Source organism: Oncorhynchus clarkii, chromosome 21 (assembly GCF_045791955.1).
Source record: "Oncorhynchus clarkii lewisi isolate Uvic-CL-2024 chromosome 21, UVic_Ocla_1.0, whole genome shotgun sequence".
NCBI classification, from domain to species: Eukaryota; Metazoa; Chordata; class Actinopteri; order Salmoniformes; family Salmonidae; genus Oncorhynchus; species Oncorhynchus clarkii.
In genome coordinates, this window is record NC_092167.1 from 5,259,805 (window position 1) to 5,287,747 (window position 27,943).

Consider the following 27,943-nt stretch of genomic DNA (forward strand, 5'->3'; position numbering starts at 1 on the left):
AGCCTACTGACTAGCCTTTTATAGGACTAATATAATGTAGACTACTGACTAGCCTTTTATAGTACTAATATAATGTAGCTTACTGGCTAGCCTTTTATAGGACTAATATAATGTAGACTACTGACTAGCCTTTTATAGGACTAATATAATGTAGCCTTTTATAGGACTAATATAATGTAGACTACTGACTAGCCTTTTATAGGACTAATATAATGTAGACTACTGACTAGCCTTTTATAGGACTAGCAGCCTTTTATAGCCTACTGACTAGCCTTTTATAGGACTAATATAATGTAGACTACTGACTAGCCTTTTATAGACTAATATAATGTAGACTACTGACTAGCCTTTTATAGGACATGTACTGACTAGCCTTTTATAGTACTAATATAATGTAGACTACTGACTAGCCTTTTATAGGACTAATATAATGTAGACTACTGACTAGCCTTTTATAGGACTAGCATATAGCCTACTGACTAGCCTTTTATAGGACTAATATAATGTAGCCTTTTATAGGACTATAGCCTACTACTGGCCTTTTATAGGACTAATATAATGTAGACTACTGACTAGCCTTTTATAGGACTAATATAATGTAGACTACTGACTAGCCTTTTATAGGACTAGCATATAGCCTACTGACTAGCCTTTTATAGGACTAATATAATGTAGACTACTGACTAGCCTTTTATAGTACTAATATAATGTAGACTACTGACTAGCCTTTTATAGGACTAATATAATGTAGACTACTGACTAGCCTTTTATAGGACTAATATAATGTAGACTACTGACTAGCCTTTTATAGGACTAGCATATAGCCTACTGACTAGCCTTTTATAGTACTAATATAATGTAGCCTACTGACTAGCCTTTTATAGGACTAATATAATGTAGACTACTGACTAGCCTTTTATAGGACTAATATAATGTAGACTACTGACTAGCCTTTTATAGGACTAGCATATAGCCTACTGACTAGCCTTTTATAGTACTAATATAATATAATGTAGCTTACTGACTAGCCTTTTATAGGACTAATATAATGTAGACTACTGACTAGCCTTTTATAGGACTAATATAATGTAGACTACTGACTAGCCTTTTATAGGACTAATATAATGTAGACTACTGACTAGCCTTTTATAGGACTAATATAATGTAGACTACTGACTAGCCTTTTATAGGACTAATATAATGTAGCTTACTGACTAGCCTTTTATAGTACTAATATAATGTAGACTACTGACTAGCCTTTTATAGGACTAATATAATGTAGCCTACTGACTAGCCTTTTATAGGACTAATATAATGTAGCCTACTGACTAGCCTTTTATAGGACTAATATAATGTAGCCTACTGACTAGCCTTTTATAGTACTAATATAATGTAGACTACTGACTAGCCTTTTATAGGACTAATATAATGTAGACTACTGACTAGCCTTTTATAGGACTAATATAATGTAGACTTACTGACTAGCCTTTTATAGGACTAATATAATGTAGACTACTGACTAGCCTTTTATAGGACTAATATAATGTAGACTACTGACTAGCCTTTTATAGGACTAATATAATGTAGCCTACTGACTAGCCTTTTATAGGACTAATATAATGTAGCTTACTGACTAGCCTTTTATAGGACTAATATAATGTAGCCTACTGACTAGCCTTTTATAGGACTAATATAATGTAGACTACTGACTAGCCTTTTATAGGACTAATATAATGTAGCCTACTGACTAGCCTTTTATAGGACTAATATAATGTAGCTTACTGACTAGCCTTTTATAGGACTAATATAATGTAGACTACTGACTAGCCTTTTATAGGACTAATATAATGTAGACTACTGACTAGCCTTTTATAGGACTAATATAATGTAGCCTACTGACTAGCCTTTTATAGGACTAATATAATGTAGACTACTGACTAGCCTTTTTAGTGAGGACGTTTGGTGATACATCATAAGACATCAATATTACCCAGTCCCTTATTGAGGACATTTGATAAGACATCAATATTACCCAGTCCCTTATTGAGGACAGTTGATAATACATCAATATTACCCAGTCCCTTATTGAGGACATTTGATAAGACATCAATATTACCCAGTCCCTTATTGAGGACATTTGATAAGACATCAATATTACCCAGTCCCTTATTGAGGACATTTGATAAGACATCAATATTACCCAGTCCCTTATTGAGGACATGATGGTATGTGATCAGTAAAAGGGCCGAAAATAAGTGATTGTGCTGATCTTGCGTGACCTCACTCACTTTAACACACACACACACACACACACACACAGGGTCTTCCTCCGTCCACACCATCCACACTCATCACAGAAGAAAGCCACTGTGGTCAGCACCTCTGGATTTAATGCTTGCTGCTAAACCACAGCTCACTTTAATCTCAGATCCACGTCACACAGACAGACCACACACACCACACCACACACAGACTAGCACGGACATCCCAATTCAGCCATTATTTTAGGACAAACTTCTCCAAAAGAGGGCAAGATATAGGCCCAGTCCTAAATCAACTCGATATAGGCCCAGTTCCAAATAAACTTCTAGATATAGGCCCAGTCCCAAATCAACTCCTAGATATTGGACCAGTCCCAAATCAACTCCTAGATATTGGCCCAGTCTCAAATCAACTTCTAGATATTGGCCCAGTCTCAAATCAACTTCTAGATATAGGCCCAGTTGCAAATCAACTCCTAGATATAGGCCTTGTTCCAATTCAGCCATTATTTTAGGACAAGCTTCTCCAAAAGAGGACAAGATATAGGCCCAGTCCCAAATCAACCCGATATAGGCCTAGATCCAAATCAACTCCTAGATATAGGCCCAGTCCCAAATCAACTCGATATAGGCCCAGTCCCAAATCAGCTCCTAGATATAGGCCCAGTCCCAAATCAACTCCTAGATATAGGCCCAGTTCCAAATCAACTCCTAGATATAAGCCCAATCCCAAATCAACTCCTAGCTCCCAGCCCATTTCCCCTGATAGATCTGAAAAGATTGGATGGGTATATGCAACAGGGTTAAAGTGATGTAGGGGCTAGGGATTGAATTGGGATTGTGTTTACGAGTGGCGCAGCGGTCTAAGGCACTGCATCTCAGTGCTTGAAGCGTCACTACAGAATCCAGGCTGTATCACAACCGGCCGTGATTGGGAGTCCCATAGGGTGGCGCACAATTGGCCCAGCTTTGGCCGGTGTAGGCCGTCATTGTAAATAAGAATGTGTTCTTTAACTAACTTGCCTAGTTAAATAAAGGTTAAATAATTTTTTTATAAAAAACAAGTTGTTTAAGGGTACTTTAAACAGCATGTCAAATTTTTGAATGGTCTCTTTGTCCTGTTGTCTAAAGGAGAACTCACCAGACCCATTGTCAGTTTGCACAGTAAGAAAGCAGCCTTTTCATTTGCCGTTAGTTCGTTTGTTGTCGGAGCTTTGTGTTGTAGTTACCAGCCGTTGGTGACTGACGGACGTCAATTTTGCCCGTTTCTAAATGTAGAATCGGTTTGCAAGTTACGACCGGCACTCTGTTCAGAGGTGCTGATTACTGTCGGCCGGTGGACGCTCGACAATCCTAGCGGTCTGTCCGTGCCTTTAGTGTGTGTGTGTGTGTGTGTGAACTGTCTGTCTGCACAATAAGGCAGGCAAGATAGCAGTGAATAGGCTTTGAGTAGCCTGATTACCCAAGAGCCTCTCCTTCAAGCCTAAACTCATATCTCTCTTTTTCTCTCTCTCTCCCCTTTCTCTGGGTTTTGGTAATGAGATGGTGTTCTTGCATAACCAATTTCCTTTTTGAAGATGGAGGAGGCAAACCCTAGAGTCTCACTGAGTGTGCCCCGACGCAACCCTAGTGCCCTAGACCATATATAGGAAATAGGAAGGGTCCTTCTAAGTGCACTTGGGGCCACTTATCGACCTTGTCTCCATGGAGATGAGCTTGTTCAGTGGGTTCTGAGGATGTGTGGCGCCTGGAGGAGCCTCTCAAGGGCCCCTCTCCAGTCTGTCGTCTTTTCATCCCACGACATTGTCCTCGGATCTCCACAAAACGAGACATGTTGTTTAAAACGTCCATATATATGACATAACGTGTTGTTTTTCAAACCCAACAGCAGCTTTTAATTCTGCTTGTGAGACCATCAATCTTTCATAGGCCTAATACATATTGTAATTGTTGACAACCCTCAATAGTAGCTCTTGATTGTGCTGCGTATGTTGAGGTGGTTGTGGAAGGAGATCTCAGGAGACATATCATATGCCCTTATGTCTAATGGAAGTGGTAGTCCGTGAATCGTCTTCAGTATTTTATATTCATGGTATTGATGGTTATGAGAGCAGTCGTGGCCAAAAGAACACAAATATTAATTGCCAAAAAGTTTGCTGCTTCAGTGTCTTTAGATATTTTTGTCAGATGTTACTATGGAATAATGAAGTATAATTACAAGCATTTCATAAGTGTCAAAGGCTTTTATTGACAATTACATGAAGTTGATGCAAAGAGTCAATATTTGCAGTGTTGACCCTTCTTTTTCAAGACCTCTGCAATCCGCCCAGGCATGGTGTCAATTAACTTCTGGGCCACATCCTGACTGATGGCAGCCCATTCTCGCATAATAAATGCTTGGAGTTTGTCAGAATTTGTGGGTTTTTGTTTGTCCACCCGCCTCTTATGAGTTGACCACAAGTTCTCAATGGGATTAAGGTCTGGGGAGTTTTCTGGCCATGGAGCCAAAATATCGATGGTTTGTTCCCCGAGCCACTTAGTTATCACTTTTGCCTTATGGCAAGGTGCTCCATCATGCTGGAAAATGCATTGTTCGTCACCAAACTGTTCCTGGATGGTTGGGAGGAGTTTCTCTCAGAGGATGTGTTGGTACCATTCTTTATTCATGGCTGTGAGTGAGACCACTCCCTTGGCTGAGAAGCAACCCCACACATAAATGGTCTCAGTATGCTTTACTGTTGGCATGACACAGGACTGATGTCTTCTCCAGACAAGCTTTTTTCCGGATGCCCAAACAATCGGAAAGGGGATTCATCAGAGAAAATGACTTTACCCCAGTCCTCAGCAGTCCAATCCCTGTACCTTTTGCAGAATCAGTCTGTCCCTGCTGTTTTTCCTGGAGAGAAGTGACTTCTTTGCTGCCCTTCTTGACACCAGTCCATCCTCCAAAAGTCTTTGCCTCACTGTGCGTGCAGATGCACTCACACCTGCCTGCTGCCATTCCTGAGCAAGCTCTGTACTGGTGGTGCCCCGATCCCGCAGCTGAATCAACTTTAGGAGACGCTTCTGGCGCTTGCTTGACTTTCTTGGGCGCCCTGAAGCCTTCTTCACAACAATTGAACCGCTCTTCTTGAAGTTCTTGATGATCCGAAAAATGGTTGATTTAGGTGCAATCTTACTGGCAGCAATATCCTTGCCTGTGAAGCCCTTTTTGTGCAAAGCAATGATGACGGCACGCGTTTCCTTGCAGGTAACCATGATTGACAGAGGAAGAAGATTCCAGGCACCACCCTCCTTTTGAAGCTTCCAGTCTGTTATTCAAACTCAATCAGCATGACAGAGTGATCTACAGCCTTGTCCTCACCAGCACTCACACCTGTGTTAACGAGAGAATCACTGACATGATGTCAGCTGGTCCTTTTGTGGCAGGGCTGAAATGCAGTGGAAATGTTTTTTGGGGATTCAGTTCATTTGCATGGCAAATGCATGTTTATTGTTTACTCCATGTGTAACTCTGTGTTGTTGTCTGTTCACACTGCTATGCTTTATCTTGGCCAGGTCGCAGTTGTAAATGAAAACTTGTTCTCAACTAGCCTACCTGGTTAAATAAAGGTGAAATAAAATAAATAAAATAAAGAGGGACTTTGCAATTAATTGCAATTCATCTGATCACTCTTCATAACATTCTGGAGTATATGCAAATTGCCATCATACAAACTGAGACAGCAGACTTTGTGAAAATTAATATTTGTGTCATTCTCAAAACTTTTGGCCACAACTGTAGAATCCATACCAGAGCATTGGCCTCTGATGCTCATCGTGTCCCTTCTCCACTTGTTAATGACGTAAGGTGTGTTTTACAGCGGGCATTAATTTGACACAGATAAAGACAGGGGCCCTGTCTCTGTTTGTTTTACAGCAGGAGAGCTGCTTCGTGCTGGAGCCAGCCGAATGATTTGGAGCTTGTTACCACACTGATTTATCCTTGTAATACAGCAGTGGAGAGATCAGATCGAGCAGTAAATCTCTCCTCGTAAATTGTAATATATAGCATTGAGTGGTAGCTGTGATACCCTGCTGCTTTCCAGCCCGGGACTACAGTAGGCTATGAATGATTATCTACACCACTGCCGTCCATCTTTAAAAGCTTTAGAATGTCTCACTAATGGACCTTTTCACAGAGTAACGGGTTGACTACTTAATTAATCCCCTTAGTTTGAAGTTTGTCAACCGAAAGGCATTTAGCGATAAATCCCTGAAGAGGACCTGTCAAGTTCGACAGAATCTGTTAATGTCAGATCTCAGATCAGATGTTGACGTTGATCTATGCATTGTTTGGATCCAGGCTGGTTGTTTGAGCAGCTTAACCTTGGATATCTCTCCATAGTCGTCTCTTAATGGCTGCAGTGAGTACAGCAGATTGAGAACGTCCTCTCTGACTCAGTGGCAATGTTCCTCCTGTTAGTGTTCTGGCAATCTGCTTTGGCACAGACAAGGTCCTATTTCTCTCTCTCTCTCTGTGTGTGTGTGTGTGTGTGTGTGTGTGTGTGTGTGTGTGTGTGTGTGTGTGTGTGTGTGTGTGTGTGTGTGTGTGTGTGTGTGTGTGTGTGTGTGTGTGTGGTGTGTGGTTGGCACCAGGGGGCTGTGTCAATCACAGCTCATTTTCTATCAGATGTTGTCAATCTCACACCAGTGAATCAGAAACAACACTTTAAGACAGCTGTCATACTGATCTGCTTTTCAGACTGCTGAGATCTAGGATGCATCCCTACTCCCTATATAGTGCACTGCATTTTACCAGAGTCATATGGGCCCTAAAGAGAATTTGGGACGCAGTCCTAATGAATTGTTCACAAGCTCCCTTGCTGTGCAACATGCAGGTGATTGAACTCACACATGTGGTGAACACAGTTGAACTTCCCCTACTTTCATCTTAGTGGGAGCATTAGTGGGAACCTGGATTAGAATTAGTGGGCTATAAGGTTCTATTATCAGGGCCAGGTGTTTAGCCCCTTGACAGAGAAATCCCATGTCATCGCTGAAAGTACCGTAACTTTCCAAATGCCAATGTATCTTGTGGACTTGGTGAAGCCTGTCTCCTGTGGGCGTCATGTCGCTGTGTGTACCATCTGCATCCTAAAATCTGGTACCCTGTATATAGTGTGTAGGGAATAGGGTGTGATTTGGGACTTAGCCTGACTATCTGACTCATAAAACCAAACTAGGGCTGGGAACTGACCTCACGATACAATGTTATCACTATACCAAATATCTCCTACATCTGCACATTGATCTGGTACTGGTACTCCCTGTATATAGCTCCACATTGATATGGTACTGGTACTCCCTGTATATAGCTCCACATTGATCTGGTACTGGTACTCCCTGTATATAGCTCCACATTGATCTGGTGCTGGTACTCCCTGTAAATAGCTCCACATTGATCTGGTACTGGTACTCCCTGTATATAGCTCCACATTGATCTGGTACTGGTACTCCCTGTATATAGCTCCACATTGATCTGGTACTGGTACTCCCTGTATATAGCTCCACATTGATCTGGTGCTGGTACTCCCTGTATATAGCTCCACATTGATCTGATACTGGTACTCCCTGTATATAGCTCCACATTGATCTGGTACTGGTACTTCCTGTATATAGCTCCACATTGATCTGGTACTGGTACTCCCTGTATATAGCTCCACATTGATCTGGTACTGGTACTCCCTGTGTGTAGCTCCACATTGATCTGGTACTGGTACTCCCTGTATATAACTCCACATTGATCTGGTACTGGTACTTCCTGTATATAACTCCACATTGATCTGATACTCCCTGTATATAACTCCACATTGATCTGGTACTGGTACTTCCTGTATATAACTCCACATTGATCTGGTACTGGTACTCCCTGTATATAGCTCCACATTGATTTGGTACTTGTACTCCCTGTATATAGCTCCACATTGATCTGGTACTGGTACTCCCTGTATATAACTCCACATTGATCTGGTACTGGTACTTCCTGTATATAACTCCACATTGATCTGGTACTCCCTGTATATAGCTCCACATTGATCTGGTACTGTTACTCCCTGTATATAACTACACATTGATCTAGTACTGGTACTTCCTGTATATAACTCCACATTGATCTGGTACTCCCTGTATATACAGTGCCTTGCGAAAGTATTCGGCCCCCTTGAACTTTGCGACCTTTTGCCACATTTCAGGCTTCAAACATAAAGAAATAAAACTGTATTTTTTTGTGAAGAATCAACAACAAGTGGGACACAATCATGAAGTGGAATGACATTTATTGGATATTTCAAACTTTTTTAACAAATCAAAAACTGAAAAATTGGGCGTGCAAAATTATTCAGCCCCCTTAAGTTAATACTTTGTAGCGCCACCTTTTGCTGCGATTACAGCTGTAAGTCGCTTGGGGTATGTCTCTATCAGTTTTGCACATCGAGAGACTGAAATTTTTTCCCATTCCTCCTTGCAAAACAGCTCGAACTCAGTGAGGTTGGATGGAAAGCATTTGTGAACAGCAGTTTTCAGTTCTTTCCACAGATTCTCGATTGGATTCAGGTCTGGACTTTGACTTGGCCATTCTAACACCTGGATATGTTTATTTTTGAACCATTCCATTGTAGATTTTGCTTTATGTTTTGGATCATTGTCTTGTTGGAAGACAAATCTCCGTCCCAGTCTCAGGTCTTTTGCAGACTCCATCAGGTTTTCTTCCAGAATGGTCCTGTATTTGGCTCCATCCATCTTCCCATCAATTTTAACCATCTTCCCTGTCCCTGCTGAAGAAAAGCAGGCCCAAACCATGATGCTGCCACCACCATGTTTGACAGTGGGGATGGTGTGTTCAGCTGTGTTGCTTTTACGCCAAACATAACGTTTTGCATTGTTGCCAAAAAGTTCAATTTTGGTTTCATCTGACCAGAGCACCTTCTTCCACATGTTTGGTGTGTCTCCCAGGTGGCTTGTGGCAAACTTTAAACTACACTTTTTATGGATATCTTTAAGAAATGGCTTTCTTCTTGCCACTCTTCCATAAAGGCCAGATTTGTGCAATATACGACTGATTGTTGTCCTATGGACAGAGTCTCCCACCTCAGCTGTAGATCTCTGCAGTTCATCCAGAGTGATCATGGGCCTCTTGGCTGCATGTCTGATCAGTCTTCTCCTTAAATGAGCTGAAAGTTTAGAGGGACGGCCAGGTCTTGGTAGATTTGCAGTGGTCTGATACTCCTTCCATTTCAATATTATCGCTTGCACAGTGCTCCTTGGGATGTTTAAAGCTTGGGAAATATTTTTGTATCCAAATCCGGCTTTAAACTTCTTCACAACAGTATCTCGGACCTGCCTGGTGTGTTCCTTGTTCTTCATGATGCTCTCTGCGCTTTTAACGGACCTCTGAGACTATCACAGTGCAGGTGCATTTATACAGAGACTTGATTACACACAGGCGGATTGTATTTATCATCATTAGTCATTTAGGTCAACATTGGATCATTCAGAGATCCTCACTGAACTTCTGGAGAGAGTTTGCTGCACTGAAAGTAAAGGGGCTGAATAATTTTGCACGCCCAATTTTTCAGTTTTTGATTTGTTAAAAAAGTTTGAAATATCCAATAAATGTCGTTCCACTTCATGATTGTGTCCCACTTGTTGTTGATTCTTCACAAAAAAAATACAGTTTTATATGTTTATGTTTGAAGCCTGAAATGTGGCAAAAGGTCGCAAAGTTCAAGGGGGCCGAATACTTTCGCAAGGCACTGTAACTCCACATTGATCTGGTACTGGTACTCCCTGTATATAACTCCACATTGATCTGGTACTGGTACTCCCTGTATATAACTCCACATTGATCTGGTACTGGTACTCCCTGTATATAACTCCTCATTGATCTGGTACTGGTACTTCCTGTATATAACTCCACATTGATTTGGTACTTCCTGTATGTAGCTCCATTCTTTTGTATGTCTTTATTTATTTTGATTTGTTTGAGATTCTTCAAAGTAGCCACCCTTTGCCTTGATGACAGCTTTGCATACTCTTGGCATTCTCTCAACCAGCTTCATGAGGTAATCACCTGGAATGCATTTCAATTAACAGGTGTGTCTTCTTGAAATATAATTTGTGTAATGTATTTCCTTTTTAATGCGTTTGAGCCAATCAGTTGTGACAAGGTAGGGGGGTTACAGAAGATAGCCCTATTTGCTATAAGACCAAGTCCATATTATGGCAAGAACAGCTCAAATATGCGAAGAGAAATGATAGTCCAGCATTACTTTAAGATATGAAGGTCAGTTAATATGGGACATTTCAAAAACTTTGTCAGTTTCTTCAAGTGCAGTCTCTAAAACCATCAAGCGCTATGATGAAACTGGCTCTCATGAGAATCGCCATAGGAATGATCGACACAGAGTTACCTCTGCTGCAGAGGATAAGTTCATTAGAGTTACCAGCCTAAGAAATTGCACCCCAAATAAATGTAACAGACACATCTCAATATCAACTGTTCAGAGGAGACTGTGTGAATCAGGCATTCATGATCGAATTGCTGCAAAGAAATCACTACTAAAGGACACCAATAATAAGAAGAGACTTGCTTGGGCCAAGAAACACTAGCGATGGACATTAGACCGGTGGAAATCTGTCCTTTGGGCTGATGAGTCCAAATTGGAGCTTTTTGCTTCCAACCGTCGTGTCTTTGTGAGATTCAGTGTGGATGAATGGATGATCTCTGCATGTGAATTTCCCAACGTAAAGCATTAAGGAGGAGGTGTTATGGTGTGGGGATACGCCATCCCATCTGGTTTGCGCATAGTGGGACTATCATTTGTTTTTCAACAGGACAATGACTCAACACACCTTCAGGCTGGTTAAGGGCTATTTTACCAAGAAGGAGAGTGATGGAGGGCTGTATCAGATGACCTGGACTCCACAATCCCCCGACCTCAACCAAATTGAGATGGTTTGGGATTAGTCGGATTAGTGCTCAACATATGTGGGAATTTCTTCAAGACTGTTGGAAAAGCATTCCAGGTGAAGCTGGTTGAGAGAATGCCAAGAGTGTGGCTATTTGAAGAATCTCAAAAATAAAATATATTTTGATTTGTTTAACCATTTTTTGGTTACTACATGATTCCATATGTGTTCATTCAGTTTTGATGTCTTCACTATTATTCTACAATGTTTCGATTGGTCAGGGAAATGAAAGTACTGAAAACATGTTGGCATGTTGGCTCACTATTTCAAAAGAAGATGGAGAACAAGCTATATGATGAAAAAATTATACTTTTCAAAGTAGTAGTGCTACTTTGAGTCAAATGTTGATGTATCATCCAAAATAATATTGTGATATGTAACTATACATTTTGTCCCACATCACTAATCCAAATGATATTATCAGTCTATAACTGTGTGCCTCTGTGTCTGTCCTTCCTGACTCTGCGCTCATTACAAAATGGGCTGTGAGGATGGAGGCACTGGTCATTAAATATTCAGAGGGACTGGAGCCTTTTGGTAAAGAGCAGGGCCTGTACACAGGGGACTGCTGCTGTTCTCTCACAACAGCCACTGGGATTTAAAGGAGGAGCTCAGCTGTGGTTGGCTTGCTGGAAGGGACTCTCCATTTAGTCTGACCTTGCTGACGGACGGTGTTAGGTGGCTCTGGGGTAAAGTTTTCCCTTAGGTACAGATCTAGGATCAGTTTCCCCTTCACCAATCCGAACCTTAACCATTAGTGGGGAAAATGCAAAACTGACCCAAGATCAGCGTCTAGGGGCAACTTCACCCTACACCATTTCAGTGCCTCAGGGATACATGGAGGGCATTTGGGCTGATTGGTTTCTCTCTTTTCAGGTTTCGACCGGGGGAAAGAAGATTCCCTTCCTCCGAAAGAGGACTCGTCTCACTCCATATCCAAGAGCAAGGTACGGTCCAAAAATACACCCCAGACTTCCTCTCCTCTCACAGCTCTCCTCTCCTTTCTCTCTTTACAGGATGTACAAGGACAGAAAACATACCCATACACTCACTCTGAAGCAGAAACCTTTGAAATCAACTTTATTTCTTTGGCCAAAGTCCCCAACCATTAAAGCATCATGCTTTACCATCAACTCTTTATGAGCAAGTAGGAGAGGAGAGGAGAGGAGGAAGGGAGGGTGCTGATGAAACCCATTTCAGTGTGTAAGACATAGTCCTAATGAGACCAGAGATTAAGAGAGTTACTGTAAAAGAACAAGCCAACAATGTCAACCTCGCCACGGCTGTGAGCTTCATTCATAATTAATCACATGTACATCAAACCATCATCAAAAACAGAAACCCAACCATTCCAGGCCTTCCTCAACAGAACCCACTGTTCAACTTCCAATGAAACTAAGGCCTAGGGTTGCAAAATTCTGGTTACTTTCCCAAACATCCAAGGTTTTATAGAAATCCTGGTTGGTGGTTCCGTTGAATAGGAGAGAGAGAGAGGAGAGTGTGCTGAAATAGCAGTGGGCTGGATTTGAACCCACGCTACAGCGGTATATTTGTTCTATAGGCAGCGGCTGTTCTGTTTTTCCAATAATAAAACAGTGACAGCATAAATATATACATAAATCCCAGTCCTCTCCACTTTACTCCAGTCCTCTCCTCTTTACTCCAGTCCTCTCCTCTTTACTCCAGTCCTCTCCTCTTTACTCCAGTCCTCTCCTCTTTACTCCAGTCCTCTCCTCTTTACTCCAGTCCTCTGCTCTTTACTCCAGTCCTCTCCTCTTTACTCCAGTCCTCTCCTCTTTACTCCAGTCCTCTCCTCTTTACTCCAGTCCTCTCCTCTTTACTCTAGTCCTCTCCTCTTTACTCCAGTCCTCTGCTCTTTACTCCAGTCCTCTCCTCTTTACTCCAGTCCTCTTCTCTTTACTCCAGTCCTCTCCTCTTTACTCCAGTCCTCTCCTCTTTACTCCAGTCCTCTCCTCTTTACTCCAGTCCTCTGCTCTTTACTCCAGTCCTCTCCTCTTTACTCCAGTCCTCTGCTCTTTACTCTAGTCCTCTCCTCTTTACTCCAGTCCTCTCCTCTTTACTCCAGTCCGCTCCTCTTTACTCCAGTCCTCTGCTCTTTACTCTAGACCTCTCCTATTTTTCTCCAGTCCTCTGCTCTTTACTCCAGTCCTCTGCTCTTTACTCCAGTCCTCTCCTCTTTACTCCAGTCCTCTGCTCTTTACTCCAGTCCTCTGCTCTTTACTCCAGTCCTCTGCTCTTTACTCCAGTCCTCTCCTCTTTACTCCAGTCCTCTCCTCTTTACTCCAGTCCTCTGCTCTTTACTCCAGTCCTCTGCTCTTTACTCCAGTCCTCTCTTCTTTACTCCAGTCCTCTGCTCTTTACTCCAGTCCTCTTCTCTTTACTCCAGTCCTCTCCTCTTTACTCCAGTCCTCTGCTCTTTACTCCAGTCCTCTCCTCTTTACTCCAGTCCTCTCCTCTTTACTCCAGTCCTCTACTCTTTACTCCAGTCCTCTGCTCTTTACTCCAGTCCTCTGCTCTTTACTCCAGTCCTCTGCTCTTTACTCTAGACCTCTCCTATTTTTCTCCAGTCCTCTGCTCTTTACTCCAGTCCTCTGCTCTTTACTCCAGTCCTCTCCTCTTTACTCCAGTCCTCTGCTCTTTACTCCAGTCCTCTGCTCTTTACTCCAGTCCTCTGCTCTTTACTCCAGTCCTCTCCTCTTTACTCCAGTCCTCTCCTCTTTACTCCAGTCCTCTGCTCTTTACTCCAGTCCTCTGCTCTTTACTCCAGTCCTCTCTTCTTTACTCCAGTCCTCTGCTCTTTACTCCAGTCCTCTTCTCTTTACTCCAGTCCTCTCCTCTTTACTCCAGTCCTCTGCTCTTTACTCCAGTCCTCTCCTCTTTACTCCAGTCCTCTCCTCTTTACTCCAGTCCTCTACTCTTTACTCCAGTCCTCTGCTCTTTACTCCAGTCCTCTGCTCTTTACTCCAGTCCTCTGCTCTTTACTCTAGACCTCTCCTATTTTTCTCCAGTCCTCTGCTCTTTACTCCAGTCCTCTGCTCTTTATTCCAGTCCTCTCCTCTTTACTCCAGTCCTCTGCTCTTTACTCCAGTCCTCTCCTCTTTACTCCAGTCCTCTCCTCTTTACTCCAGTCCTCTGCTCTTTACTCCAGTCCTCTCCTCTTTACTCCAGTCCTCTCCTCTTTACTCCAGTCCTCTCCTCTTTACTCCAGTCCTCTGCTCTTTACTCCAGTCCTCTCCTCTTTACTCCAGTCCTCTCCTCTTTACTCCAGTCCTCTGCTCTTTACTCCAGTCCTCTCCTCTTTACTCCAGTCCTCCACTCTTTACTCCAGTCCTCTCCTCTTTACTCCAGTCCTCTGCTCTTTACTCCAGTCCTCTCCTCTTTACTCCAGTCCTCTCCTCTTTACTCTAGCCCTCTCCTCTTTACTCCAGTACTCTCCTCTTTTCTTTACCCCAGGCTTCTCCTCTTTTCTTTACCCCAGGCTTCTCCTCTCCTCTTTACCCTAGTCCTCTCCTCTTTACTCCAGTCCTCTGCTCTTTACTCCAGTCCTCTGCTCTTTACTCCAGTCCTCTCCTCTTTACTCCAGTCCTCTGCTTTTTACTCCAGTCCTCTGCTCTTTACTCCAGTCCTCTCCTCTTTACTCCAGTCCTCTCCTCTTTACTCCAGTCCTCTGCTCTTTACTCCAGTCCTCTCCTCTTTACTCCAGTCCTCTGATCTTTACTCCAGTCCTCTTTACTCCAGTCCTCTCCTCTTTACTCCAGTCCTCTCCTCTTTACTCCAGTCCTCTGCTCTTTACTCCAGTCCTCTCCTCTCTTCTTTACCCCAGGCTTCTCCTCTCCTCTTTACTCCAGTCCTCTCCTCTTTACTCCAGTCCTCTCCTCTTTACTCCAGTCCTCTCCTCTTTACTCCAGTCCGCTCCTCTTTACTCCAGTCCTCTGCTCTTTACTCTAGACCTCTCCTATTTTTCTCCAGTCCTCTGCTCTTTACTCCAGTCCTCTGCTCTTTACTCCAGTCCTCTCCTCTTTACTCCAGTCCTCTGCTCTTTACTCCAGTCCTCTGCTCTTTACTCCAGTCCTCTGCTCTTTACTCCAGTCCTCTCCTCTTTACTCCAGTCCTCTCCTCTTTACTCCAGTCCTCTGCTCTTTACTCCAGTCCTCTGCTCTTTACTCCAGTCCTCTCTTCTTTACTCCAGTCCTCTGCTCTTTACTCCAGTCCTCTTCTCTTTACTCCAGTCCTCTCCTCTTTACTCCAGTCCTCTGCTCTTTACTCCAGTCCTCTCCTCTTTACTCCAGTCCTCTCCTCTTTACTCCAGTCCTCTACTCTTTACTCCAGTCCTCTGCTCTTTACTCCAGTCCTCTGCTCTTTACTCCAGTCCTCTGCTCTTTACTCTAGACCTCTCCTATTTTTCTCCAGTCCTCTGCTCTTTACTCCAGTCCTCTGCTCTTTACTCCAGTCCTCTCCTCTTTACTCCAGTCCTCTGCTCTTTACTCCAGTCCTCTGCTCTTTACTCCAGTCCTCTGCTCTTTACTCCAGTCCTCTCCTCTTTACTCCAGTCCTCTCCTCTTTACTCCAGTCCTCTGCTCTTTACTCCAGTCCTCTGCTCTTTACTCCAGTCCTCTCTTCTTTACTCCAGTCCTCTGCTCTTTACTCCAGTCCTCTTCTCTTTACTCCAGTCCTCTCCTCTTTACTCCAGTCCTCTGCTCTTTACTCCAGTCCTCTCCTCTTTACTCCAGTCCTCTCCTCTTTACTCCAGTCCTCTACTCTTTACTCCAGTCCTCTGCTCTTTACTCCAGTCCTCTGCTCTTTACTCCAGTCCTCTGCTCTTTACTCTAGACCTCTCCTATTTTTCTCCAGTCCTCTGCTCTTTACTCCAGTCCTCTGCTCTTTATTCCAGTCCTCTCCTCTTTACTCCAGTCCTCTGCTCTTTACTCCAGTCCTCTCCTCTTTACTCCAGTCCTCTGCTCTTTACTCCAGTCCTCTCCTCTTTACTCCAGTCCTCTCCTCTTTACTCCAGTCCTCTCCTCTTTACTCCAGTCCTCTGCTCTTTACTCCAGTCCTCTCCTCTTTACTCCAGTCCTCTCCTCTTTACTCCAGTCCTCTGCTCTTTACTCCTGTCCTCTCCTCTTTACTCCAGTCCTCCACTCTTTACTCCAGTCCTCTCCTCTTTACTCCAGTCCTCTGCTCTTTACTCCAGTCCTCTCCTCTTTACTCCAGTCCTCTCCTCTTTACTCTAGCCCTCTCCTCTTTACTCCAGTACTCTCCTCTTTTCTTTACCCCAGGCTTCTCCTCTTTTCTTTACCCCAGGCTTCTCCTCTCCTCTTTACCCTAGTCCTCTCCTCTTTACTCCAGTCCTCTGCTCTTTACTCCAGTCCTCTGCTCTTTACTCCAGTCCTCTCCTCTTTACTCCAGTCCTCTGCTTTTTACTCCAGTCCTCTGCTCTTTACTCCAGTCCTCTCCTCTTTACTCCAGTCCTCTCCTCTTTACTCCAGTCCTCTGCTCTTTACTCCAGTCCTCTCCTCTTTACTCCAGTCCTCTGATCTTTACTCCAGTCCTCTTTACTCCAGTCCTCTCCTCTTTACTCCAGTCCTCTCCTCTTTACTCCAGTCCTCTGCTCTTTACTCCAGTCCTCTCCTCTCTTCTTTACCCCAGGCTTCTCCTCTCCTCTTTACTCCAGTCCTCTCCTCTTTACTCCAGTCCTCCACTCTTTACTCTAGTCCTCTCCTCTTTACTCTAGTCCTCTCCTCTTTACTCCAGTCCTTTGCTCTTTACTCTAGTCCTCTCCTCTTTACTCCAGTCCTCTGCTCTTTACTCCAGTCATCTCCTCTTTACTCCAGTCCTCTGCTCTTTACTCTAGTCCTCTCCTCTTTACTCCAGTCCTCCACTCTTTACTCCAGTCCTCTCCTCTTTACTCCAGTCCTCTGCTCTTTACTCTAGTCCTCTCCGCTTTACTCCAGTCCTCTCCTCTTTACTCCAGTCCTCTGCTCTTTACTCCAGTCATCTGCTCTTTACTCCAGTCCTCTGCTCTTTACTCCAGTCCTCTGCTCTCTCCTCTTTACTCCAGTCCTCTCCTCTTTACTCCAGTCCTCTGCTCTTTACTCCAGTCCTCTCCTCTTTACTCCAGTCCTCTCCTCTTTACTCCAGTCCTCTCCTCTTTACTCCAGTCCTCTCCTCTTTACTCCAGTCCTCTCCTCTTTACTCCAGTCCTCTCCTCTCTTCTTTACCCCAGGCTTCTCCTCTCCTCTTTACCCTAGTCCTCTCCTCTTTACTCCAGTCCTCTGCTCTTTACTCCAGTCCTCTTTACTCCAGTCCTCTCCTCTTTACTCCAGTCCTCTCCTCTTTACTCCAGTCCTCTGCTCTTTACTCCAGTCCTCTCCTCTTTACTCCAGTCCTCTCCTCTTTACTCCAGTCCTCTCCTCTCTTCTTTACCCCAGGCTTCTCCTCTCCTCTTTACCCTAGTCCTCTCCTCTTTACCCCAGTCTTCTCCTCTCCTCTTTACCCTAGTCCTCTCCTCTTTTCCCCAGGCTTCTCCTCTCCTCTTTACCATAGTCCTCTCCTCTTTACCCCAGTCTTCTCCTCTCCTCTTTACCCTAGTCCTCTCCTCTTTACTCCAGTCCTCTGCTCTCCCCTCTTTACTCCAGTCCTCTGCTCTCCCCTCTTTACTCCAGTCCTCTCTTCTTTACTCCAGTCCTCTGCTCTCTCCTCTTTGCTCCAGTCCTCTCCTCTTTACTCCAGTCCTCTCCTCTTTACTCCAGTCCTCTGCTCTTTACTCCAGTCCTCTCCTCTTTACTCCAGTCCTCTGCTCTTTACTCCAGTCCTCTTTACTCCAGTCCTCTCCTCTTTACTCCAGTCCTCTCCTCTTTACTCCAGTCCTCTGCTCTTTACTCCAGTCCTCTCCTCTCTTCTTTACCCCAGGCTTCTCCTCTCCTCTTTACTCCAGTCCTCTGCTCTTTACTCCAGTCCTCTCCTCTTTACTCCAGTCCTCCCCTCTTTACTCCAGTCCTCCACTCTTTACTCCAGTCCTCTCCTCTTTACTCTAGTCCTCTCCTCTTTACTCCAGTCCTTTGCTCTTTACTCTAGTCCTCTCCTCTTTACTCCAGTCCTCTGCTCTTTACTCCAGTCCTCTCCTCTTTACTCCAGTCCTCTGCTCTTTACTCTAGTCCTCTCCTCTTTACTCCAGTCCTCTCCTCTTTACTCCAGTCCTCTGCTCTTTACTCCAGTCATCTGCTCTTTACTCCAGTCCTCTGCTCTTTACTCCAGTCCTCTGCTCTCTCCTCTTTACTCCAGTCCTCTCCTCTTTACTCCAGTCCTCTGCTCTTTACTCCAGTCCTCTCCTCTTTACTCCAGTCCTCTCCTCTTTACTCCAGTCCTCTCCTCTTTTCTCCAGTCCTCTGCTCTTTACTCCAGTCCTCTGCTCTCTCCTCTTTACTCCAGTCCTCTCCTCTTTACTCCAGTCCTCTGCTCTTTACTCCAGTCCTCTCCTCTTTACTCCAGTCCTCTCCTCTTTACTCCAGTCCTCTGCTCTTTTCTCCAGTCCTCTGCTCTTTACTCCAGTCCTCTGCTCTTTACTCCAGTCCTCTCCTCTTTACTCCAGTCCTCTCCTCTTTACTCCAGTCCTCTTCTCTTTACTCCAGTCCTCTCCTCTTTACTCCAGTCCTCTCCTCTCTTCTTTACCCCAGGCTTCTCCTCTCCTCTTTACCCTAGTCCTCTCCTCTTTACCCCAGTCTTCTCCTCTCCTCTTTACCCTAGTCCTCTCCTCTTTTCCCCAGGCTTCTCCTCTCCTCTTTACCATAGTCCTCTCCTCTTTACCCCAGTCTTCTCCTCTCCTCTTTACCCTAGTCCTCTCCTCTTTACTCCAGTCCTCTCCTCTCTTCTTTACCCCAGGCTTCTCCTCTCCTCTTTACCCTAGTCCTCTCCTCTTTACCCCAGTCTTCTCCTCTCCTCTTTACCCTAGTCCTCTCCTCTTTACTCCAGTCCTCTCCTCTCTTCTTTACCCCAGGCTTCTCCTCTCCTCTTTACCCTAGTCCTCTCCTCTTTACCCCAGTCTTCTCCTCTCCTCTTTACCCTAGTCCTCTCCTCTTTACTCCAGTCCTCTGCTCTCCCCTCTTTACTCCAGTCCTCTCCTCTTTACTCCAGTCCTCTGCTCTCCCCTCTTTACTCCAGTCCTCTCTTCTTTACTCCAGTCCTCTGCTCTCCCCTCTTTACTCCAGTCCTCTCTTCTTTACTCCAGTCCTCTGCTCTCTCCTCTTTGCTCCAGTCCTCTCCTCTTTACTCCAGTCTTCTCCTCTCCTCTTTACTCCAGTCCTCTGCTCTCTCCTCTTTACTCCAGTCCTCTCCTCTTTACTCCAGTCCTCTTCTCTTTACTCCAGTCCTCTCCTCTTTACTCCAGTCCTCTGCTCTTTACTCCAGTCCTCTGCTCTTTACTCCAGTCCTCTCCTCTCTTCTTTACCCCAGTCTTCTCCTCTCCTCTTTACCCTAGTCCTCTCCTCTTTACTCCAGTCCTCTGCTCTCTCCTCTTTACTCCAGTCCTCTGCTCCCCCCCCCCCCCCCCCCCCCCCCCCCTCTCCTCTACCTACCAGGTTTTTTCTGAGCCGTTAAGTGGCCCTGCCTCATGAAGCTCTCCCCCTGCTCTCTCTGTCTACTCTCTGCTAATGGAACTCTATTAGGCCCTGGCTTCAGCTAAGAGTCATGCCTGTGTAGAATCCAGCTCCTTGGTTAGCGTTAGCCAAGCTAGCGCAGGACTAAACAAAGGGCTTGACAGGCTGAGCAGGGCATAAGGTAAGGCCCACAGCGTTGTTCGTCGTAGCCTCAACTGAGGCTGCTATTACTATTGCAGGACTTCCATTGGGGGCTGTTATCATGGTGGTATCGGAGGCCTGTTGTTGTCTTCCAGGTGTCAGGATACTCTCAAGGCTCCTTTGACATTCACCTCAGAAGCCAAAAACGCCAAGGGTGCCTCCAGACACCAGATGAGTGTGTGTGTGTACCTAGTATGATTGGGTAAATCAATCAGACTGGTGCTGAAGTTTGAGTGGCGCCCAGACAACTCTAATACAGCAGTCTATTGGATGGGAATAATGATTTCTCAGGGACTCAAAGTGCTTTACATAGTAAGAGGGGTAACTCACCTCATCCAACCGCCAATGTGTAGCATCCACCCACCTCAGTTTGGGCCAGACAGCTCCCCAGTTTGGGCCAGACAGATCCCCAGTTTGGGCCAGACAGCTCCCCACATGCTTATCACATCCAGTAATACAGTAAGACGTCTGTCCTAGTGTCACCAGATGGAAACTGTTTGTCTCAGGTTAGAAGGGTACTAGTGAGCCATTCCCAGCTGACTATACGCTCACTTCCTCCTCCATGTCTCTACAGTCAGAGTCCAAGCTCTACAATGGCTCTGACAAGGATGTCTCGTCGTCCGGTAACAAGCTCACCAAGAAGGAGTCGCTCAAGGTAAGAGACTTACAGCAGAGACCAGCCTAAGGATGATCTTATAGTAAGTAGCTTGTCAGAACGGCCCTGTTTCTGTTGCGTGAGGCAGCTTGATGTAGAAGTACAACCCCTGGACAGGACTCTAGACATTAGGGGAAACACTGTAGCATGATGTTTATGTGTGGCCCCTGCAGGTACAGCTAGGGGAAATACTGTAGCGTGATGTTTATGCGTGGCCCCTGCAGGTACAGCTAGGGGAAACACTGTGTAGCGTGATGTTTGTGTGTGGCCCCTGCAGGTACAGCTAGGGGAAACACTGTAGCGTGATGTTTATGTGTGGCCCCTGCAGGTACAGCTTGGGGAAACACTGTGTAGCGTGATGTTTGTGTGTGGCCCCTGCAGGTACAGCTAGGAGAAACACTGTAGCGTGATCTTTATGTGTGGCCCCTGCAGGTACAGCTAGGGGAAATACTGTAGCGTGATGTTTATGTGTGGCCCCTGCAGGTACAGCTAGGGGAAATACTGTAGCGTGATGTTTATGTGTGGCCCCTGCAGGTACAGCTAGGGGAAACACTGTGTAGCGTGATGTTTGTGTGTGGCCCCTGCAGGTACAGCTAGGGGAAACACTGTAGTGTGATATTTGTGTGTGGCCCCTGCAGGTACAGCTAGGGGAAACACTGTACCGTGATGTTTGTGTGTGGCCCCTGCAGGTACAGCTAGGGGAAACACTGTAGCGTGATGTTTGTGTGTGGCCCCTCCAGGTACAGCTAGGGGAAACACTGTAGCGTGATGTTTGTGTGTGGCCCCTGCAGGTACAGAAGAAGAACTACCGTGAGGAGAAGAAGAGAGCCACCAAGGAGCTCCTCAGCACCATCACAGACCCCTCTGTTATTGTCATGGCTGACTGGCTCAAGGTTCGACTTGCCCTGCTTCTTGTTTCTGGACTGTACACAACGTGGGCCATGTTCTGCAATTACTTGAATATTACTTTACATGCAACAAACTATAAAGCCATAAGAATCTGCTATAATCTATTGAAGTTTCTCCAGAATTTTCACAAGTGCCCTTGTTGATAGAAGTTTCCAACAAAATAAATATATATTTTAACATAGTTTATTTGACATGATGATATTTGGTGTATTTTATGTCTGAGTGTGTGTGTTTGGCCACGTGTCTGCTCCTCAGATCCGGGGTACTCTGAAGAGCTGGACCAAGCTGTGGTGTGTGCTGAAGCCGGGGGTTCTTCTCATCTACAAGACCCATAAGAACGGCCAGTGGGTGGGCACGGTGCTGCTCAACGCCTGCGAGCTCATCGAGAGACCCTCAAAGAAGGACGGCTTCTGTTTCAAACTCTTCCACCCGCTGGAGCAGTCCATCTGGGCAGTCAAGGTAATAAAAATAGTACATTTATTTTATATAGAGCTTTTCATTAGAACAGCGTCTCAAAGTCTCTTTTAAAAACAACAACAACTAATTCAAGGTGATCTGTTGGGCGATGGCTTCCACAACTTCAGATAATAATGATGATAAGATGGAGAGCGATAGAGTTTCTAGTAGACCTGCACAATGGCCTTTAGGTAAAGGAGACATGATTTCATCTAATGGAGTGGTATGTGCACATCTGTAAAAGCCCCTTGTCCCAAATGCTGGATCAGACAGGATAATGTAGAACAAAAACAGAAATCTGTCTGCACACTGGTATAATACTCTGGTATAATACTGCCTAAGTACATTTTTGTTCAGACATTAACTGACTAACCTGAGTACCGCTCTCTTTAGCTAATCCACTCCCTACTCCATGGCCTTTCTGCCATCTTCACTTGTGAACATTCAATCATTTTCTCTTGATCCTGATTCCATCCTTTTTACAGCTACCCGAGTTTGTATCCTGTTGCCGAGTTTGTATCCTGTGTGTATCGTGTTGCTAAGCAACCGTGTTTTGTTTGTCCAAACAAAACCAGTCTTTCAAAAGTTGCTGGCTCACATCTAAATTCTCCAACTAAATACATACTGTAATTCCAACCACAAAACTTCTTAGTACAACAACTTGTCTAGCTAACAGCTTAATGTTTGTTTTTGACTTTGTTCTAAATTCATATTCTATTTTCGAGGCTCCACATGTTTTCATGGAAAATGTTCATGTTATTTCCAACCACCAATAGAGGGGTTGGTTGTTTAGAAACAAAAGGGTCGCCTGCACAACTATGGGACAAACAGACGGGTTGGATTAGATTGTTGACCACATGTTAACTATAGTTCAGCTCCAGTGTTTATTGAGAACAAATACATTTGCAAAACGAGCACTTGTCTCTCATATATATTGTTAAAGTTGTTGTTTAGCTAGATAGCACATTTGTGCCCTATTAGCATTGCCATGAAATCAGTCAAAACACCTCAAAACAAGATATGGTATCAAGAAATAAGCTGAAACGAGCCAGTTACAATTCCCCACATGGTAGCTTCTTGTCATTGTAGCTCGCTATTTGACCTTCCAGAATCTCAACATCTCACAGACTTCTGCCCCATTGAAGCATGCACATTGTTTTCGTGATGTTGTCAACTAACCCGTCTATGAGCACCTCTGCTGTAAATAGAGCGCATATTGAACGTCGAGATTGCCGAAAAGCCAATGTCTTTGCCAATGGCAAGGAGTGCAAGGTTAGCTAAAGAGACTGGTGCTCAAGACTATTCAATTACCACAAGATTAAACCTTTTGATTAGCCAGACGCGCTCCATCCTTCACATCCAGGTCAAAGTTCTGCTTCTTTCGTTTCAATTAAATACCCCCTTTTCCTCCCATGTCAATAAGAATGTGAACATAATGATGCACACAATTAACATTTAAATAGTCTAGCTGAAGGTTCTTCACATTTCAAATAATAATCGCTGCATGTTTTGCCTGCTTCATCACATTAGGTTCCTCTCTGTGTGAAATTGTCACAGTGTAAATCTCAGTTAGAGTGACAGCACTGTTTCATCTACCATGTAAATATGTAGTGAGGGTAGTAGTGACAGTGTAACGATACCCCATCGACCAGGGATCATCCACTAGATTCAGCCCTGGGATGCTTTTATTATTGTTGAGCGACTGGTCGGGGGGTCGGAACATAATTACTAATAATTAGTAGACTGCAAATTGACCGCAAGAAGCCCAAACAGATATAATATTTAACTAAAACATCATCATTTCAAACCTTGCTTACATCTGCTTACGATCACATCTCTATTTTATACTTGAGAACAGATTTCCTAAATAAAAATCAATTGGAGCTGATTTCCATTATTTCATGTCCAACAGTAAAGAATATCTCTATTTTGTTTTAATTCAAAAATGTTTGGGAGGCCAAATAAAGCCACCTGCTGGCCCCAGTTGGGGAACCCTGCCCTAAACCTTTTGTCTTTAGTACGCACGACATGTCACAATGGGCCCTGGTCAAAAGTAATGCACTTAATAGGAATATCAAATCATATTTTATTTGTCACATGCGCCGAATACAACAGGTGTTGACCTTAACGTGAAATGCTTACTTACAGAATATTTACATAATAAGAACCAGAGTATGGTGCCATTAGGATGCATGCACACCATATGAATGACCATCCAACCAATCAATAAAGGGATTGTTAAACAAAGCACCCTCCCTATTGGACGGCCAAACTGGACATCAGTGTTGTCAAAGGGACTTGCCAACAGGACCCATTCTTTCACCCTAGGGGAATGTGAGGAGTCATGTTCAGCTACACACGCACACACACACACACACACACACATACACACACACACCTTCCCATGGGCTTTGGCTTGGTGATAGCTGTCAGTGCCATAGTGGTAGTATAAGGTTCCAGAGTGGATGTTTACCAAACCCTCTCTCTCTCCTCTCTCCTCTCTCTCTCTCCCCCCTCTCCTCCCTCTCTCTCTCTCTCCCCCCCTCCTTCTCTCTTTTCTCTCTCTCTCTCTCTCTCTCCCTCTCCTCCTCTCTCTCTCTCTCTTTCTCTCTCACTCTCTCTCTCTCTCTCTCCCCTCTCCTCCTCTCTCTCTTTCTCTCTCTCACTCTCTCTCTCTCCCCCTCTCCTCCTCTCTCTCTCTCCCCCCCCCTTCTCTCTCCGTGTGTCAGGGTCCTAAAGGAGAGGCGGTGGGTTCCATCACACAGCCATTACCCGGCAGCCACCTCATCTTCCGTGCCACCTCTGAGTCAGACGGTATTGAATGCTTTAGTGCAATCTGTGCTGTGTGTGTGTGTGCGTGCGTGCGTGCGTGCGTGCGTGCGTGCGCGTTTCCTGTTCTTCCGTGCGTGCGTGCGTGCAAGTGTTTCCTGTTCTTCCATGTGGGTGTGGTTATCTGTATGTGTGTTCTTCCATGTGGGTGTGGTTATCTGTATGTGTGTTCTTCCATGTGGGTGTGGTTATCTGTATGTGTGTTCTTCCATGTGGGTGTGGTTATCTGTATGTGTTTCCTGTTCTTCCATGTGGGTGTGGTTATCTGTATGTGTGTTCTTCCATGTGTGTGTGGTTATCTGTATGTGTGTAGGACTCTAGTGTAGCCTGTCAACTCCCCTGTCTCCTCTCCACCAGGCCGTTGTTGGATGGATGCTCTGGAGCTGGCTCTGAAGTGCTCCGGCCTCCTGAAGCGGACCATGATCCGCGAGGGCAAGGAGGAGCTGGCCAGCACGGCCGGGGAGAGCTCCCAAATTAACTTCTACAGCCTGCTGAGAGCGCACAACATGCAGGGTTTCCAGTGAGTCTGCCCAGTCTACAGTACGGTCTCTCTGCTCTAGTCCAGTCTACAGTACGGTCTCTCTGCTCTAGCCCAGCCTACAGTACGGTCTCTCTGCTCTAGCCCAGCCTACAGTACGGTCTCTCTGCTCTAGTCCAGCCTACAGTACGGTCTCTCTGCTCTAGCCCAGCCTACAGTACGGTCTCTCTGCTCTAGCCCAGTCTACAGTACGGTCTCTCTGCTCTAGTCCAGCCTACAGTACGGTCTCTCTGCTCTAGCCCAGCCTACAGTACGGTCTCTCTGCTCTAGCCCAGCCTACAGTATGGTCTCTCTAGTCTCTCTGCTCTAGTCCAGCCTACAGTACGGTCTCTCGCTCTGCTGAGAGCGCACAACAGCCTACAGTAGTACGGTCTCTCTGCTCTAGCCCAGCCTACAGTACGGTCTCTCTGCTCTAGTCCAGCCTACAGTACGGTCTCTCGCTCTGCTGAGAGCGCACAACATGCAGGGTTTCCAGTGAGTCTGCCCAGTCTACAGTACGGTCTCTCTGCTCTAGTCCAGTCTACAGTACGGTCTCTCTGCTCTAGCCCAGCCTACAGTACGGTCTCTCTGCTCTAGCCCAGCCTACAGTACGGTCTCTCTGCTCTAGTCCAGCCTACAGTACGGTCTCTCTGCTCTAGCCCAGCCTACAGTACGGTCTCTCTGCTCTAGCCCAGTCTACAGTACGGTCTCTCTGCTCTAGTCCAGCCTACAGTACGGTCTCTCTGCTCTAGCCCAGCCCGTACTGTAAGGCATGAGGAGCTCTGTATTCCTGCACCGTGCTATTGGTAGTGGTAATGGCAAGTTATCTTTCAGTATTTTGTTCATTAGTCCACTGTTAGTACAATACCAATTTGGTTTGCATTTCAGCAGCAGTCAGGTTTTCTAGATGCACTTTCAGTGCAGAGCAAAAACTGTGATGATTGTGTTTTGCAGAAAAAGTGTTTAGTGTGAACTGTCCTTTGAATCCATCCTCCTTGTTATTCCCGCTAGGTTCAACGACAGTGACCAGTTCAAGGACCCTGACCTGTACTCAGACAAGTCGGACCGGGAGGGGGAGCAGGACCACGAGGAGTCAGACGTGGAGGGTCTGGGGAAGAGCGAGGAGAGTGACAGTGACACGTCGGAACGTCAGGATGACTCCTACATTGACCTTGACCCCAATGAGGCCCTGCGGGAGACTCCGTACCTGGAACAGTCCCACGAGGAGCTGGGAGAGGTGAGGAATGATGATGAGCGTAGTCAGTACCGCTGGCTCTTATTGGTCAGGGGGACTGAGCCCAGCTTACTCTGTATAAATGCATCTGATTGGACAAGCGATGTGAGAATTTTCCCCCAAGGAAAGTTTGACTCAGTAACATTGAAGAGAATCAGCTTGATTTGTTATTTTTTAAGATTTAAGACCTCAGAGAATATTCTTAAGAGAAAATAAGTGGCATTTCCTTGAACACAGTGGGAACACTTGATAAACCTTCGTTTAAGATGAGGAAGAGTTAGATGATACTGGGAACTGAATGAATTCTGAATCAGAGAGGTGTGGGGGGAAGAACGGCAGATTTTTCCACCTTGCCAGCTCGAGGATTCGAACCAGAGACATTTCAGTTACTGGCCCAACAGTCTTAACCGCTAGGCTAGCTGCCGCCACACTTTGTGAACGAGAAGTGAAAGGAGCAGAGTCGAGGCGTCCATCAAGAGTGGTGTGTGTGGGCAGCAGTCATCAGAGTGACGCCTCAGACAGCCCTTAAATCAGCCTGTCTGTGATCTCTCTCTAACCCTCTATCTCTGTCTTATGTCCCATTGTCTAACCTCTTTTATTCTGACACGTTGGAACCTAAATTGCAATAGACAAGTAATCAGGACGTGCATCTCTTCTGCCACAGTTCTGCTGCAGTATGTAGAATGTTATACGTGACAAGACCGTACTCCATTAGGATTGGACTTACAACAAGTCTTCAGAGGTTTGATGGAGCTTCGTCAATAATTTGTTCATGATTCTGAAATCTTCAGCCCTATTATTATAGCCTTAGCCAAGTGCCACAGGCAGGGCATGAAGAAATTATAGTTGAAAGGGGGGGGTGTTTGCGCTTGTATGCCTGCCTGCGTGAAATCCCTCCCAGCTGTTCTGTGGTGAATTAGAATTGTCATTTTCGATAGCTGGAATTATACAGCCAGCAGATGATGAAATGGGAAGAGCAAAGATGTGAATAATGAACTGATTGATAACTGATGAAGTTTTTCAGACCGGAGAGATGTTCATACTGAATAATATCACGTTGGAGCAACTCCATAATGTGCTTGTATCATATAGTCATATCATATACTCCAACCCTATGTGAATACTGTGACCTTACATAGCCCATCACCTAGCAACCTCATCAACAGGTGTGGATCTCTTGGCGCAACAGCTACGATGTTGGCTTTACAGTTGCTGAAGCGGCTTCAAGACCCGGTCAGGACTAACCCCAGAATTCATTGC

General features: G+C 45.1%; 1 protein-coding gene across 2 annotated transcripts in view; it reads left to right on the forward strand.

Moving 5' to 3' along the window:
* The window catches only part of LOC139379662 (oxysterol-binding protein-related protein 8-like), a 126,754-nt gene that overhangs the window by 79,858 nt on the left and 18,953 nt on the right, over positions 1-27,943 (forward strand). For both annotated transcript variants that reach the window (XM_071122485.1, XM_071122486.1), the window contains 7 exons: positions 12,147-12,217; positions 20,658-20,738; positions 21,530-21,631; positions 21,903-22,106; positions 24,833-24,917; positions 25,290-25,452; positions 26,461-26,686. In XM_071122485.1, the coding sequence (XP_070978586.1) occupies positions 12,147-12,217; positions 20,658-20,738; positions 21,530-21,631; positions 21,903-22,106; positions 24,833-24,917; positions 25,290-25,452; positions 26,461-26,686 (932 nt within the window). The remainder of the gene's footprint in view (positions 1-12,146; positions 12,218-20,657; positions 20,739-21,529; positions 21,632-21,902; positions 22,107-24,832; positions 24,918-25,289; positions 25,453-26,460; positions 26,687-27,943) is intronic.